Source organism: Condylura cristata, unplaced genomic scaffold (assembly GCF_000260355.1).
Source record: "Condylura cristata isolate star-nosed mole 26May11 unplaced genomic scaffold, ConCri1.0 scaffold00004, whole genome shotgun sequence".
NCBI classification, from domain to species: Eukaryota; Metazoa; Chordata; class Mammalia; order Eulipotyphla; family Talpidae; genus Condylura; species Condylura cristata.
Genome location: NW_004567105.1, coordinates 50,848,634 through 50,864,900, shown reverse-complemented (window position 1 = coordinate 50,864,900; position 16,267 = coordinate 50,848,634). Strand labels below are relative to the sequence as shown.

General features: G+C 34.9%; 1 protein-coding gene across 2 annotated transcripts; it reads right to left on the bottom strand.

Annotated features, from left to right (window-relative positions):
* Positions 1–247: 247 nt before the first annotated feature.
* THOC7 (THO complex 7) lies at positions 248–16,261 on the bottom strand. Of its 2 annotated transcripts, none has more exons than XM_004676006.2 (8): positions 16,240–16,261; positions 5,438–5,555; positions 4,602–4,729; positions 4,217–4,303; positions 2,674–2,731; positions 1,751–1,817; positions 1,600–1,669; positions 248–836 (listed from the first exon to the last, which is right to left on the bottom strand). In XM_004676006.2, the coding sequence occupies exons 1-8, from the start codon at positions 16,256–16,258 to the stop codon at positions 769–771; spliced, it is 615 nt and encodes a 204-aa protein (XP_004676063.1). In that variant the 5' UTR covers positions 16,259–16,261; the 3' UTR covers positions 248–768. The 2 variants fall into 2 exon arrangements, with proteins under 2 accessions (XP_004676063.1, XP_012576120.1); XM_012720666.1 differs by lacking the exon at positions 16,240–16,261 and adding an exon at positions 15,909–15,996.
* Positions 16,262–16,267: the final 6 nt, after the last annotated feature.

The window sequence follows — 16,267 nt, the reverse complement described above, 5'->3', positions numbered from 1 at the left end:
AATTTTAAAGATAACAATTATTATTAAAATCATAAAAATGTATAATTATTAAAATCTGATTCATGGAATGTGTCATGTTTCTGAACTAAAGTAAATGGGTAAGAATAGAATCTAACAAGTATTGAACATATAGTTCAATACTTAAAATCATAGCTGAAATAATAAGATTTCATTACAGCTTAATTTTTAAAAGGATTATGAAATCCTTTACAATTAACAGTGACTTTGCTCCAATTTGATTTACTTTATACCTGGTTAATTACCTCTACCCCAGTAATTATTAAAATATCATGGAGCTTCTCTCACAATGCATATACTCCACTGGTAGTTTGCACATTATTTCTCAAGTTTATAGTTTTTCTGAAGGCTGTTCATGGACTTCATTTTCAAAAAGTGGCAGTAATGTCCAGAAACTGCTACGTCACAATTTTCAACTTATTCTGTAAGCAAGTCAATGTTATCAAATAAAAGCTACCTGGACTACTAATAAGCACAAACATATCTGACTTGAAAACACTGAACATTTATTGAACATTTTGGATGTTGCTTCCAATCTTTTAAGTTTAAGAATAAAAAAGGCATTTAAATAACAACAAATCTATACTGAAGTCATTTTTCTTTATGTAAGGAAATATGAAAGAACTGTGCATTAATATTTAAAAGCAAAGTAGTTTACTGCCAAGACTTTATCTCAACAGCACAACAAATTCCAAGCACACTAAGAATTGATACTTCAATATTCTTGGGAATGGTGAATGACTAGCCTGTTTATGGCTTAGAATCTGTTTCCATGCTTGTTTCTTGAGTTTCTTCTACCTCTGAGAGCTTTTCATCATCTGCAATAGAGAAATAACCGACACCTTGGTCAAAATGCTTAAATGTGTGAGTGTATAAAGTATCACTTCTGTTCTTTATTAACCATTGTATTTAAAGTAAAGACATCAAAATTATAATCTATGAGCACTTAGGTTTTATCCTTATCGGGTTTTGTAACTAGTGCTATAATAAACACAGGAGTAAAGATTTCCTTTTGAGTTAGCGTTTTTATATATTTTCTAATAGAGGAGTAGATCAATATTCTATCATGTACATATACACATATGATGGAATACTACTCAGTGATTAAAAAGATACTCATGCCATTTGCAGCAACATGGAAATTGATGCGATTGTGATATGAGAAGTAAATCAGAAGAAGGAAGATAAATACCAGATGGTGTCACTCATATGTGGAACATAGATAAAACAAAGGGTCAGATGAAGGTAAATTTAAAAAGAACCTTGAAAGCTAACCATAGATTTGCAGCTTTCAGAGAAGGAAGGGTGAGAGTGAGGATAGGGAAGGGGAGAACAAAAGACTATGGTGAAGGACTATGATGAGATTATACCTGAGGACGGAAAATCCTATACTGTCAAACACTAGCAAGGAGATAAAAAAATGGTTCTTCAATTAAAAAAAAGAGTTGAACAGTCAGTACCTTTTAATGTTATCCTCTATGCTGAGAGGAAAGGTGTACTCTCTCTTTGTTATTTTAGAAGGTTTGTCCCTGGATCATTTAAAAATCTTTGAAAACATTCAATGAAATTATTTCTACTTACTTTCCAATGTCTGTTGCAGTTCATGGATTGTACTAAGAAGAACATGAAATTGTTTCCGTCTCAATTCCAGCTGTGTTAACAAGAAGAAAATTAATACATATTGATACTTAAATATGTATATATCACAAAAGCTAAGAATACATGCTAATACCTTATCTTCAACACTTTCTTTAATATGCGAGAGATGTTCTAATTCTTTTCCCAGAGCTTCTAGTTCCCTGGGGAAAAAAAAAAAAAAGAAGATTATGCTTTCCTACTTTGGACAGCAATTCACAATTAATACCTAACTTTTTAGTCATCAAATAGCATTAAAAAAAAAAAGATAAGGCATCATTACCCTCCATTAAAGGTAAGACTTTTAAAACTAAGTATGATTTCTTGATTCCTAATTATGCAGTTATTTTCATTAAAATTACATTTTTATTAAATAATTTTTAAAATGCAATATAGGTTAACAGAAAAATGAACACCCACACTGATAAACTGATAAATTTTAACATTTTGATGTATTTCCTTTTTATTAGTAAAGAAAACAATTGCACGCTAACTTTAACGATTTTTGAACCTTACTTCCAGTTCTCTATCCCAGACTTCTTTTTCCTCCTCTCAATCACTGTATTACTTTTTAATGTATATATTTATTTCTGAATATACAGTATTAATATAAATATATCAGAGTATACTAAGATATAATATAACCATTTTATAAATGGCAGTTCTGTATGTATTTCAGAAACTGAGGAATAATTTAAAGTTTACTATATGCCTTTTCCCCCCTTGAGTAAGGTTTTGAGATCTGTGTTTTAAAGTATATATATTTAGCTTATTGTTTTTATGTACTACTATATAAGCAAACATATTCTGTTTACCCACTTCCTATTTATATATGCATTTATATTAGAACTGTAGGCAGTAAGGTAGAAGGAAGAAAAATCTAATCAATCAGTACTAGAATATGTAATATTGAAGATCTGACTCCTTTTAAAACATAGGTATTCTTATAAACATGGAATGTATATGCTAGTATGTATTTATGTAGAGATCAGCTCCTTTCAAAGTAAAGCTTAAACTTACTTTAATGTCTCATGCCTATCTGGATGATGCTGGATCACTTTTGCCAAAGCATCATACTCTGAAAGACAAAAATATATATGCCAAATTCAGGTTTTTGTACCTAGATTATCAAAATATCATGCCTTCTCTAATCACTTTCCAGTTGCATAAGAAATAGAAACATTGAAACAGTATTTTCAGTTCCATTTGACTCAACTATAACTGTAATGATACAGACTTCAAAAGTTTCTAAACAGGGACTTCATCTCTGACTTCTTTCCCTCCCACTTACCTATCCTTAAATGAATTTAAGTCATTGATCATGAAGGTGACCTATTATGAAGAGTATCTTATTCACTATTTGCCCAGAAAAAAGGAAAAAAGATCAGCAAGGTAAATATATCATACCATTAATTTCAGATCTTAGACAACAGCAAATTAAACTTCTCATTCTAAAGGTAAAAAGTTTACAAAAAGAAATGCCATAAAACTCAACCTTTTTTCTGTTCCACTGCAACCTCCAATATGTCATACATATATCCTCTGCTAGCTTTTCTTATGAAATGATAAATGGCAGCATTCATTTAAAAGCCTCATTAATCAACAAAAACACTATAAAATGTTTAACAAGCATTTTAGAATTGAACTAACTTTTTAGTAAGCTGGCACATAGCTTACTCTACATTGCCTACCAAAACTTGATCATAAGCATTTTAGACTGAATTTAAAACCAACTTTTAAAAATTAGGAATTAAAGGTCATCCTAATTAAATTAGCTATTTAAAAGTAAAATCCATGGTTTTGAATTCAGCTTATTCATTTGATAAGATTTTTATTGATTCATCACCAATTATTTGGATTAAAATAGAAACTATGCTCAAAGTAAAAAGAACTGAAACCATAAAATTCTACAAACCCCAAATAAACACTGATATTTTTTATTTCCACTTAGTTTTTCATATATGTCACAATTATGATTTGTACATTATGTTTTTAAACTCTCTCTTAACTTTTACTATATGTAGGATCCATACCTCTGCCATTAAAAATCATTACAAAATAGTTTTTATGGTTCGCAATAAGGATAAACCCTAGTATAAAAACAAGAGATCAGAACAAAGATTTATTGGGTATTTATGCAGCTGTAAATGTTTGCTTGCTTTTTATTTAGTAGAAAAAACTTAATGGGGGGGTTACATTACATTCATTTTTTCATTTTATTAAAATGAAACACTAAAACAAATACCCTAAATCTAGTCAATCTGTTCAAATTGCCTTTGCTAATCAACTATAGCATTATTTCAACAAAGGGTTCTGGAGACAGTAAAACAACGAAAACTTAAATACTTGGAAAATCAATACAATCCAGTAAAGGAAATTTTTTCAGTATGACCTTTATTTTCTATTTTAAATAGTAGAGTTTTAAAGAATTAGTTCGGCTTCTAATTGTCTTTTGTAATTCAGGTTGATTCTAGCTACAGAGTTTAACCTCATAATATTAAAAACTACATGAAAATACTAGTCAGTAATAAAGTACTTGCACACTAAATCATAAAACCATTACCTTGGCGATTTTTTCGTATACGTTTTGCTTGAAGAATTTGCTTTTTGCATTCAGCAATTTTTTCATGTGCTCCAGCAATGCTACATTCTGTATAAAAAGGTGTTTTAAAGACAATCATACCATGCAAAGTCTCTATTTCAATTTCAAAGCTCTTAAATTAAGTACCATTACTAACAGAATAGATGATGTCATTCAAAAAAGTATCTGTAGGCTGAAGTACTGTATCATACTTGAATATATTTCTGTAGTCAATATTTATTGTATTATTTCTATTACTGTTGTGTTATTATTTTACCACTAAGCAAAGTAAAATTATTAGCATAGTGTTTTCTTTTAAATCATAAAAATTTACAGATAGAAAACATCTGTTTGTTTCTGGTTTTACCTATTTCTTTGTAAATTTTTTCGTAATTTTCCATTTCTCTGAGATTCATATCATAAACCAACAATGTTTTGCCCATTGAAAATTCACACTGGGACAGTGTACTCAGCATGCGTTGGTACTGGCTATATCTGATGAGAAAGACAAACAGAATAAGGAATTTTTTAGATTACCAAGGTTGAATTATTAAAGTACAAGACAGCTAACTAAATTACACCAAGTTCTAAGAGAACCACTTGTTTTATTTACAACAAAAAATAATTTAGAACACTGTGGCTTTCAAGTTTTCTTTTTCCAAATGTGATGTACTTGAATTTGTAAGTGGTGTTAGTTATGAGGGATAGGACTGCTGTTCTTATAAACTTAAACAACTATGTTTGACATTTATTTAACACTTTAAAAATATTTTGATTTTTACCTTCAAATTTCTGTGCTCATATTTTATTCCATATGAAATGTTAATTCAAATAATGAAAAATTTTCTAAGTAAAAAATGTGATGTGTTAATAGACCTTGAAGCAACATTTTATTAGCTCATTAAAGTAAAAATTTCATTTATTTTATCTTGCTAGACATTTATCTGCTCAAAGTGAACAAATTAGTGAGTCTGAATTTAATCTTTATTTCTTCTTACCACTTTGCCTTCTACACATATTAATAAACATAAAGCAGGCCTCTGACAAGAACTAAAAGCCAGAAATATCTACTTTTAATTAACCAGGAGTTAGTAACACTGAACGTTTAAGATAACTGTAAATTTGAAATAGTTATAGAACTGCAGCATATGGTCTAAGGTCACATCAAGATATTGGCTCAGAAACAACAGTGAAATGAAATACCCCTCTTCCTGTGATCCAGAATTACACCATTTAATGAAACTTTTCACTAGCAGGTTAATTCTCCGATCATCTCCAGCGCCATCTCCATCAATCAGGAGACGTTTGCGTATGACTTCATCTGTAGGTAAGAACAACAATGTAAATTAAAATGACTTGCTCCTGGTAACTCTCAAGGGAAAATAATCAGTATGACTACTGATTATTCTTCTTCCAAAAGAAATCAGTGGAATTTACATGTACTGAGGTCACTGAACTATATGCTTTAACACAGTTAGAATGTTAAATTTTGTTATATAGGTTTTACTGAAATGTATACCTATATCTATACAACTATATATACATACACACTCTTATCTGTATATCTGGACCTGTTGTAGGGAGGGCCTGTGAAAAGTCCAAACCTCACAGAATGTCATCTCAATGGTAGTTTATTTTCAGATTCTACCAAGGAAATCAGCAATTCTTGGGGAACAGATTTTTAAAAACCTGTCGAGAGTCAGGAGAAAATCAAAATGTTCACATCTCTTGTTAGTGTGAGGTACTGGCCAAAGGAATAGTTGCCCCAAGGTAAAGAATTTCTGAAAAGTAGCGCAGATGATAATGAGTAACAAGTGGGGTCCCAAACAATCTGCCTGGCAGCCCTAAGCTAGAGTTTTTGCTGGATCATAATAATAAAAAGGAAAACTAAAACCACAATAAAGTATCATTTTCATCTATCAGACTGACATAGATCAAAAGACCCAATAATAAAGGCATTGGCAAAGGTGTTACGAAACCACACTTAGATACACTGACAGAATGCAAACTGGTGTTAAGTTACAGGGTAACTGTAGCAATTACAAATTTTTGAAAAATGTTCAGGTCAAATAAACTTGGGGGAAAGATTCATGAGGGTCAGTGCTATATCCAAATAGTTCCAATTTTAAACACTCATCCTATAGACATACACGCACCCATGCACAAAGATAAATGGAAAGGGATGTTCCTACTTAACAGTATCTTTGTGGTAGAAAGATTGCAAACCTCAACATTCACCAGCCAGAGACTGTTTAAGTTATGAGATATTAATATATTATGCAGCTAATGGTGTGGGTGAATACATGGACACAAAAAAATCTCTGTAGTTATTAAGTAAAATGACAACAAACAGGTACAGAGAAGTACATAGTTTGCCACCATTTGTGTAGAAAAGAGAGGATTTGTGTGTATGTGTGTGCACATCGCTCATGAATGTGTCTGTGTATTCAGAAAATATCTTTGGAAAGATGTCTGAGGAACTGGTAATAGTGGTTGTTCTGGTGAGAGGAATTCCAAATGGAGGTGGAGAAAAGATTTAATTTTCTTTCTGGTTTTGTAGTGTTTATTTGTTTTTTACCATGTATATGCATATTTTTTTTTCAAAAGTAAAGTTTAAAGTATGAATAATTCCTGGAGAGCTTGTCTGCTGAAGCAACAACAAAAATCTTAAACAATAGTTCCTATATGTGTAGGCAGAAGAATTTTAAAGTGCAGGTGCAGCGGAGATAAACTTTGGAAGGCAGATGGCTCCAGTGTTAAAATCCATTCTGTGACATCAGATAAACATCTGGGTTTTACTCTCAAGAGTCATGGCTTTGACCTGCTTCTCCAGCTACAGATTAGTAGGTTTTAATTTGACATTCTAAAAAACAAATTAACATTTTCAGTTTTTAAACATCAACAATATTGTTTGAAGAGACTAAGACAAAACACAGTCCTTGGGAGATTGAAATGCAGAAAATTAACTGACTTTTAAAATTAAAAACATTTTTAACTTCAACATGAAAGCGAACATCTATGCATCAGCAGTCTGGTAGCATGGATGTACTCAACAATTGCTTTGCAGGTTTTATCTCTGCTCTTTCAAAACTCCATTACAACCCATCATCTTCTCAGAGACCCTCTGGGCCTCCCACTTCATTGTGGGCCATAAATTTTAAGTATAAATGCATTCTAGGTATAGCAAACACCATCTAAGGGAAACAGGGCAGTGAGCACCCAAAGTTAGAAGCTATCGCCAGAGTTGGTTTTTTAAGAGAGTTCTAAAATTTAGAGACTAACAAAATATTTTTAAATACATTTTGTGATCATTCTAGCCATACACGTAAGATAAATATACTTTCACATATGCACATAATTCCGCAATTACAAATTTTTGAAAAATGTTCAGGTCAAATAAACTTGGGGGAAAGATTCATGAGGGTCAGCGCTGTATCTTGATTATTCTCTTTCCTCCCCAGTCTCTCACCCCATGTTTTTACATTTCTGATGTGCAATAAACATTTTTAAATGGCTCTTTGGTACCTGCTTGGTACCACCTGTCTTCCAAAGAACTTTTTCTCAATAAAGTGCTAACAAGGGCTATCAGACAATTATCTTATTTTCAGGTTATCAGCAGTGATTCCCCTACTTGTATAGAAGACATGAATATCTGATTAAAGAGCAGATGTGTACGTAAGGTACTAGAGTTAAGTTCTGAGGACATGAAATAAAGACCCCGCTCTTTCCCTCTAGTTAGAGAAGTAACACATACATAGAAAGGCTGTATTAAATAAGTGTTAAATGAATACTACACACAGTAGAAGAGGTTAGGAGAGCTCCTGTTGGCTTGGGGTGATCAGGGAAGTAGATCTGAGTTGCTCTTTTGATACTTAAAAACCATCAACTGAAAAACCTAAAGGGCATTTTTAACAATATTAAAATTTCAAATAACATTAATTTTTGAACCAACAACCCTAGATATATTTGTAGATGCAATATATGTTAAATTATTTATTGAAATGTTATAATAGCAACAGATTGGAAATAACCCAAATAATCCATTAATAGTGGACTAATTAAATGTTGGTAGAAGGAAATGATGGAATACTATGAAACTATTAAAAGAAGAAAATTCTACATATTGATATAGCACAAACACGAGCAACTTGTTGAACAAGCAATGTGAAGAGCAGTATGTATGGCATGTTCCCTTTCATATAAAAATGGGCCAACACACCTAAGTCAACATGTCTTGTTTACTATATACATTGACTAGATATATATTTATCATGCTTGCAGTTCTCTATAAGCAATGTGAATACTACTTCACTAATAATCCTCTGAAGTCTGGTAAGCCCTATAAAAAGCAGTAAAGCTGGTTTAGAAACTATTTTGTTGATGTTATTAACATCATTCCTTAGTTGACATTATTAGTTTTTTTATTCATTCTGAGGCAAGAGTTTTTAAACCAAAATACATAACTTCAGTACCGAGGAAAGTGGTTTTCCACCTGATTTTAGGTTTGTAGGATGATTTCCTGCTGGATTTAGTCATATGCTATACTGTAATTACACTTATAAAATGTTTACTTTTCAAAGTCACTTTAACTTTAGTTATGATACACTTGATGCTAAGCAAATACCCACAAACTGGTATTTATTTAGACCCTTTTCTGTCTTACATGTCAATATATACTTAGAAGAACTATAAATCACTTACACACTAAATAAGTTTCAAGAATTCCTTTCAATGGAATAGATATGAAAGTCCTATTTCTCATGAATAGAAAGGGAGGAAGAAATGACTGCTTTCTAGTCACTAGACCAACTCTCAATTTTCTAGCTTCTGGTCGGACGACACAGCCATTTTAGCTGTGTTCTCATAAACCCAGATGAGCATTCCTTCAAAACCTCTAATTATCCCTCACAGTAGCACAGTAACTATTAAACTGTGCTGATAACAAGTTTTCTTAACATGTTGGATCAAATATTAACAAAGGAAAGAAAACAATTTGAAAGATATGGGGCTATAAGGGGGTCGCTCCAAAGCACTTATTTCTTTAGGGACAGGCCAAGACTTAAAATGCAGCAGCAAGCACCTCAACTATTACGTAACTTCCTCCTAGGGCTGAGCTACTTCAAATGTGCCTTCCCAAATGACAGAACTCAAAATACTGTGATCTCACCTGCTTTGGAGAAATTGCAATAGTGTGATCTACCAATGAGGACTAGCATTTCCTTTCTATAGGCAGATTGGTAAGGAATTTTATACTCTTGCAAACTCACAACCAACTTTTTCTTGTTCCTAAACACTTGATCCAAACTTTAAAGTATAAAGTGGGTACCAATTTGAGACAGAATTACCATGGAAAAAAATAGCTGGCTATGGTGGTAAAGTAGCAATACATATCAAAATTCAAAATAAAATATACCCTACCTCTAAACTCCCCTATCCTCTAGAAATTATTCCTATAAGTGTGCAAAGACACCTTCACTGTAATACTGCAAAAATAAGAGGAACCAAATGTTTAATATGTTTTAAAAAAAAAATGGACACTACACATTGATAGAGAGGAATGAGGTAGAAAGAACTCCAAGATATAGCATTAATTATAGAAGCATTAATACAGAAATGTGTAAACATTTGTATAAATTGTATGAATATACTGGTATACCCGTCAACAGACACATAATGCTTACAATATGCCAATTACTCTTCCAAGTGCTTATCAAATGTAAACACTTCATCTGTACAACAGCTCTTTAAAGTAGATATTAACCGTATTTTACCAAGGAAGCAACAGAAATTAGTTGTCCAAAATTAAATGTCACAGGAAGTAAGGAGCAGCTTTGGAGGGGCTTTCTACTTTTTATAGGCATTTAAGAAACATTCAAGAAGTGCATACAAAGACAGATCATAGTGATTACTTTTAGGGAGAAGGAGTAGTGAAAGGTGAGGAGGGGAATTTTTCACTTGATATTTATAATAAATATTTATAATATATAATAAATAACATAATATATAATAAATATTATAATTTATTATTATAATTCATAATTATATGTTATATTTATCATATAATTATATTATTATAACATATTATATATTATATAATTATATTTATATAATTATAAATATAATTATATTATTATAATTATAATATATGATATATAATAAATAATATATAATATATAATAAATATAATAAATATCAAGTCTATTTCTTCTTGAGTTTTCTGACATATATTAAAAAAAAACAACAGCGGTTATCTGGATAGTGAGTTTCTTGGTCATTTTAAAGTACTTTCGTTTTTTTCTGTATTAAAAGTTCTAATCAATTTCTTCAATAAAGCCAAAATGGGTTTAATAAGAAAAAAGAAATCTGGCTTGATTTGACTTATTAACTAGAAACTAAAATCATGTGAAAACAGTATGTTTGCAGATTTCTGTTAGATAACTCATTAGATCACCATTGCTTGTGAGCTATTAAGATGAATTATTTCTCCTTCATTGTGATAGATTTTTTTAAATGGAGAAATAACACCTAATCCCTTCTTTCAAGAAGTTTAAAGTCATGGGGAAAAAAATTAAAGCCAATAATATTAAAAAGGAAAGTGAAAAGAATAAGATGGTCTGATTCCTCCGTGTAAATATTGATCTCGCCAGAGATACTTATTATCAGTGTAAATAAATTGCTGATGCCAAAGTAAATTACTTAAAGCAAATTAAATAAAAAAAAATTAGAGGAGAAAAATCATGCTAAGGTCCTCATTTTTTCCCCTACATTTACTTAAATGTTTAGAGTGTGGTACTAATAAAGTCAAGGTTGAAACTCCAATCTTGCTTTGAAAACTCCATTATCCTGCTAAAGAAACATTATTCAGTTGTTGAATTGCATCAATAGTTCATGTGCTAGGGCAATCAAAAAGGGAGCTAAATGGGCAAATCCACTGGCAGTAGTGAAACCAACCAACCAACCACCCTATGTCCACAAATGTTATGGCTAATAACACTGGATCAGCAATCGAAATAGGAATAACAGAAGCAGATGTCAATACAGTGCTTACACATTCGTACTTGATGACCACGTATCGCACTTGTTTAACTTTCATTCTGAAATGTCCTGGTTTAGACAATAAATTAAACGGTCATTCGACTCTGAAATACTATACATGTATTATTTTTCATCCTTAAAACAACCCTACAGAATGCATATTATCTTCCTTTTATAGTACTATCACCTCTCTCTTCATGGAAAAATACACATAATTACTCATCAGAAAGCTGTATCACCATGCCATTACTCGGCCTTATTGTTCACAGGCATATTAGAAGTCATTATTTCAAGTTTTAACAACCATATATTCATGCATTATGCTTTCTGATAAAAAAAAATGCTGTGAAAACCAACAAGTTCTATGAAATGGAATGTAGAAACACATCCTGCTCCCATTACCCCTTTCACATCTCCCATCTGCTCCTCTGCCACATCACTGTATCTACCTACTGGTCCCTGTACCACAAAAAGTGCTTCTAAAATGATTTCTATCTGAGACTAACACTGTTTAACACCCTTTAAATTAACACATACAAAATATAAACTGTGAACATAGTTTAAATTAACAGTGACAACATCTAAACTGCTTTTCAGGGAGCCAAAATGCTAGAATGGCAACAGGGGATGGAGAAAGAAGGCTTTCCAGTAACTATGTGATCATTATTCTATAACTGTAATTACAAATAGTTATAATTTACCTATTAACTATAAATAACACCTTTACTTACCAATAACTGTAAGTCTCTAACCTCCCAGGGCCTTATTTCCCCCTATGATAGTACTGATGGTAATAATTATAGTTCAGTATCTACAGATAACAATATAGTGCCTCTCTTCTCCCCTTGGAGGCAGGGTATTTCTCAAATTAATCAATGTGTCCTTGTACTGGGTGCAGGAAATAAATAACTTCATGAGCTCCCAGTCCAACTGGATGGGCAGACCACATGTTAAGGGCCCATGCCTCTTCAAAAACCTCAAGTATGAAAGAAACCATAGGCCCTCCTCTACGTTCCATAGACCCTGGAAGTCCTGCAGGCACTTTTCAGCAGGACAGTTAAAATATGGAGAACACTCACTTTTTAGTATTCCCCAGTGCCATCACCTTCAGGCAATCCCACCTCACCTCTCATTTGGAATACCACTCATTGGCCTCTTTGCTTCCATTTTGCCTTCCCAGAATCTATATTCTAGAGTAATCCAGAATGATGCCAAAGATGTATTAATAACTTATTCTTCTGTTTAACATCTTCCAGTCATTTCCAAGTGCCCCAAAGAAGACATTTTAATCTCCCTTCTAAGTTCTATAGGGTGCTCCGTGGGATCCAGATTATTTCTCTGACCCCCTTTGGCCCACCTAGATCCAGCCCCAAATGCCTTCCTTATCTTCCCTCAATAACAAAAAATTTGTTTTCACCTTAGGTCTTAACAAAAAGTTTGTTTTCACCTTAGGTCTTTTTTGTTATCTGGAATGCTTTTCTGGACTCTTCACACAGTTGACCCTTACAGCTCTCACTTTTAACGTTGCTTTTCAAAGGTCATCTCTCATCACCCCATTTTAACCAATCATCAGAAATTCCTCCTGACTATTCTGTCTCTATTCTAATTCATCCTTGTGACTTAACTTCACAACTTAATTATGCTCCTTCTCAGAAATTACCTTCCTTGCTTATTTGATTGCATGCCACTGCTGCTCTCCAGCAAGCACGAGCATGGCTTTCCTCCGTACAGTTTACTGCTGTTAAGTAACATCTCACACTATGCCTAGAAGGCATACTACGGATAAATGTGTACTGATATACCCCTTATTCCTCTTTGATTTTAACCAAAAGCTGAGTAAACCATGTTTACAGAGAATTCTCTAAAGATGTAGTTCATCCTTTCCTCTATGGGATAGACATTCTTAAAACAAATAAATAAAAAGACCTTGCTATGAATTAAGGCAGCCAGCAGAGCTACCAACCCAAACCATAGGGCCTATCAGCTTTATGATATTTTCTAAACTATGCTTTAGACTTATTTATCCACTAAGTGATATAAAATTAATTTAAAAAACAACTCTGACAGCCAGAGCTAAGAAGATTAAGGATATGGCACTGCCTTTTCTTAACGAGGGCTCTATAAAAAATTTGTTTCTCCAGTGCTTAAATGTGAAAAAACTCTGTTAGGCATGTAATGCCTTTTCTCATGAACACTGGATTGCAGAATGAAGCAGCATTTGACTTTCTGTAGTAGGGGCTCATGCAGAAAGAAAAGACACGTGTAATTTTCTCAACTAATGTACCAGATTTTACCCACATTTTGAGGCTCACCCCTAGTTCTCGCTTCTAACTTCCTTGTTTTTCCTCGTCTCAATATTCTTTTGCCGTTTCTTTGTTCACTTATTTTTATGTTTTCTCATTATGTTAAACTGTCTTAACTATTCTCTGGAATATGCCATTTAAGTATTGAGGGATACAACAGCAACATGCATGAAATACCATGGGCAACCTGTGAAATACAGATGGTTCTAGGAAAGAGAAGAGGGGAACAGTTGAAGTGGGTTTTGAAGAACAAATGCATGGTAATCTGGCAGAAAGGGCAGGGAAGGAAAATCTGTACAAATAGAGGTAAAAGGCAGAGTCCTTGTCAAACGAAAGTGAAGGAGAGGAGTAAACCAACTCTTACATTTCATAGTATTTACTGAACATTATTACTATGTTTATATTAATGTAAAGCATTACTCAGTGGAAAGGATTTTATAACTACTTAACCCTCAAAATGTCTCCAAGAAATAGGTTTTATTATCCCCATTTACAAACAATGAAACTGAGGTTCAAAGAAATTAACCTGCAGAAGGTCAGGCAGCTTGTAAGTGGCAGAATGGGGAATCCTGTGGCCACCAGGGATGTGGAGGGCCCTTGAATACAGTTAGAATATTTCTGAAATTCATCTTGCCTCCCCATCTCCAGTTTGACAAACTCTACCCTATTCTGTAGTTTTCTTCCTCAAGAAATGGAGAAATAGTACCAACAAAAAAATGAGCAGGCAAATCAGAAGCCTGAAATTCTAACCTAATCCTCTACCCTTTCCTCTGACATTCACTCTATCACAGAAGTCCTGGCTGATGGCACATAAATTTCTCTCCTCATCATTTCTCTGCACTGCCTCTTGGTTCACACTTCCCTATGCCTCACTAGGACCATTGCAGCAGTAGCTGAGAGACAGGATGGAAAATGGTGAAAAACTCTGGAGTGACTGCCTGGTTATAGACCAGGCTCTATAACTTACCACCTGTGCAACCTTAGACAAGTTACTTAAACTCTTTGCATCCCAGGTTCATCTATAAAGTTGGGAAAATTAAGACAAAGCTTGACATATGGCATAAATACAACATGTCAGAGAAGAAACTTAGATATCTACTTTCCCTCCTTCTTATAGTAGAATGTGGTGGCTTATCTTTGAATGTAAACCTGACCATCTCACACCACCTTAAAAATGTTTAATGGTTCCCATTGTTCTTTGAAAGCTCAGGCTCAAAATTCCAAATTGTAGGAAGTCTGATGCCAACATAGCCATCTTTGCATACTTTCAACACTTTGGGCCTTTGCCCCTGGGGAAAACAGTCCAAACACATCTTTTTATCCTTTAAAAATCGGGTTAGGAGTAACTTTTTCATGGAGGCTTTCTGATTTCTGGGCATGAATAGTTACATGATTACTTTTCCAAACTTGTACATATGCCTTGTGCTTACTCTTAAAACTAATTATCTAATGTGTTTCCCATCAGACTGTAACCTCCAAGAGGGGAAAGATTTTGACCATGGCTTTTGGGCTATAATTCCAAGGCCCAGCTCAGACAGGATAAGCCTCTATTAAATAAATGAAACTGGAATGAAGAAACAACGTTAAAATTAAAATTCCCCACTGAGTTCCTGCCTGGACCTGGCTTCTCCTTATCACTTCGCCTTTTACTCTTTCTTTCCATTGCTAGTCCCTTAATGTGTAGACTGCTTCTGAAGTGACTTCTCCACAGGCATCTCCAGTTACCACCTTTTTTCAAGCAGCTTCTGTGCCCCCTTCCTAGATGCCAACTGGATGCTAACTGGGTACCCAAAATTCTCCCACCAGCTGCCCATCATGCTTGATCACATGGTGGGTCCTTCTTCATCTGGGTCTACTTTCCACCAGCTGAGCATCTTTTCATGGACTTCCATTTTCCAGGGGACCCACACATCTTTTATTGTTTTGATCTCCCTCAAGTAACACAATCCTACATCCGCTCCCATAAATTGCTCGCTTACGCTCCCCAACTGGCCTCACGACACCCCATTCACATCTTTCAGGTATTGTACCCAGCTCCCTCCAACCCCCATACAGAGCTAGTCCCCGGGTCTCACTGAGATCCACCCCACCGTCTGGCGGCTCTTCGCAATCTCTCCGGAGAACCCCACCCAAGCGCCGCTCTGCTCATTGACCACCCTCGAAACCTGTCTAGGACATTCTCCCTAAAACCTCCTGGTGCCGAAACCCGCGCCCCTTCTGGGAACCCGGGAGTTCCCACTCCCTTCCAGCCCTTCAACCCGCGTCCTCAGATCCCCCAACACTCCCCGTTCGCCGCTACTCCCACCAGATGCTACTCCCACCAGATGCCCGCTCACCACCTCGGACGACAGGCTGGACCCCTTCCGGGGCCCACACGGCCACGCACGGCTTCAGCCTTCCCAGGTCCCCACGTGTGCCCGGCCCCTAGCCGATCTGCCTCTAACCCGCGTGGCCTCGGGGCGAGCGGGCTGAGGGGTCGGCGGCGCTGGGGAGAGGCCGAGAGGCTGGGGGGAGAGGGGGTGGGCGGGGAGGCCGAGAGGCCCGAGGCTCCGAGGGGTCTGACCCAGGAGACCGAGAGGCTCTCGGAAGCGGCTGGGGGATTCGTGGGGGCTAGGGAGGCCGGAGGGTTCGGGGAAGCGGGCCGGCGTGGCGGCGACCGGGCCTCACCGTCAGTCACGGCTCCCATGGCGTGCGC

Coding starts and splice junctions, on each gene's coding strand:
- THOC7 (XM_004676006.2), bottom strand. Junction 4,304..4,601: donor AAAAATTTACAAAGAAATAG/GTAAAACCAGAA, acceptor CTTTTTATACAG/AATGTAGCATTGCTGGAGCA. Junction 1,818..2,673: donor GATAGGCATGAGACATTAAA/GTAAGTTTAAGC, acceptor TTTTTTCCCCAG/GGAACTAGAAGCTCTGGGAA.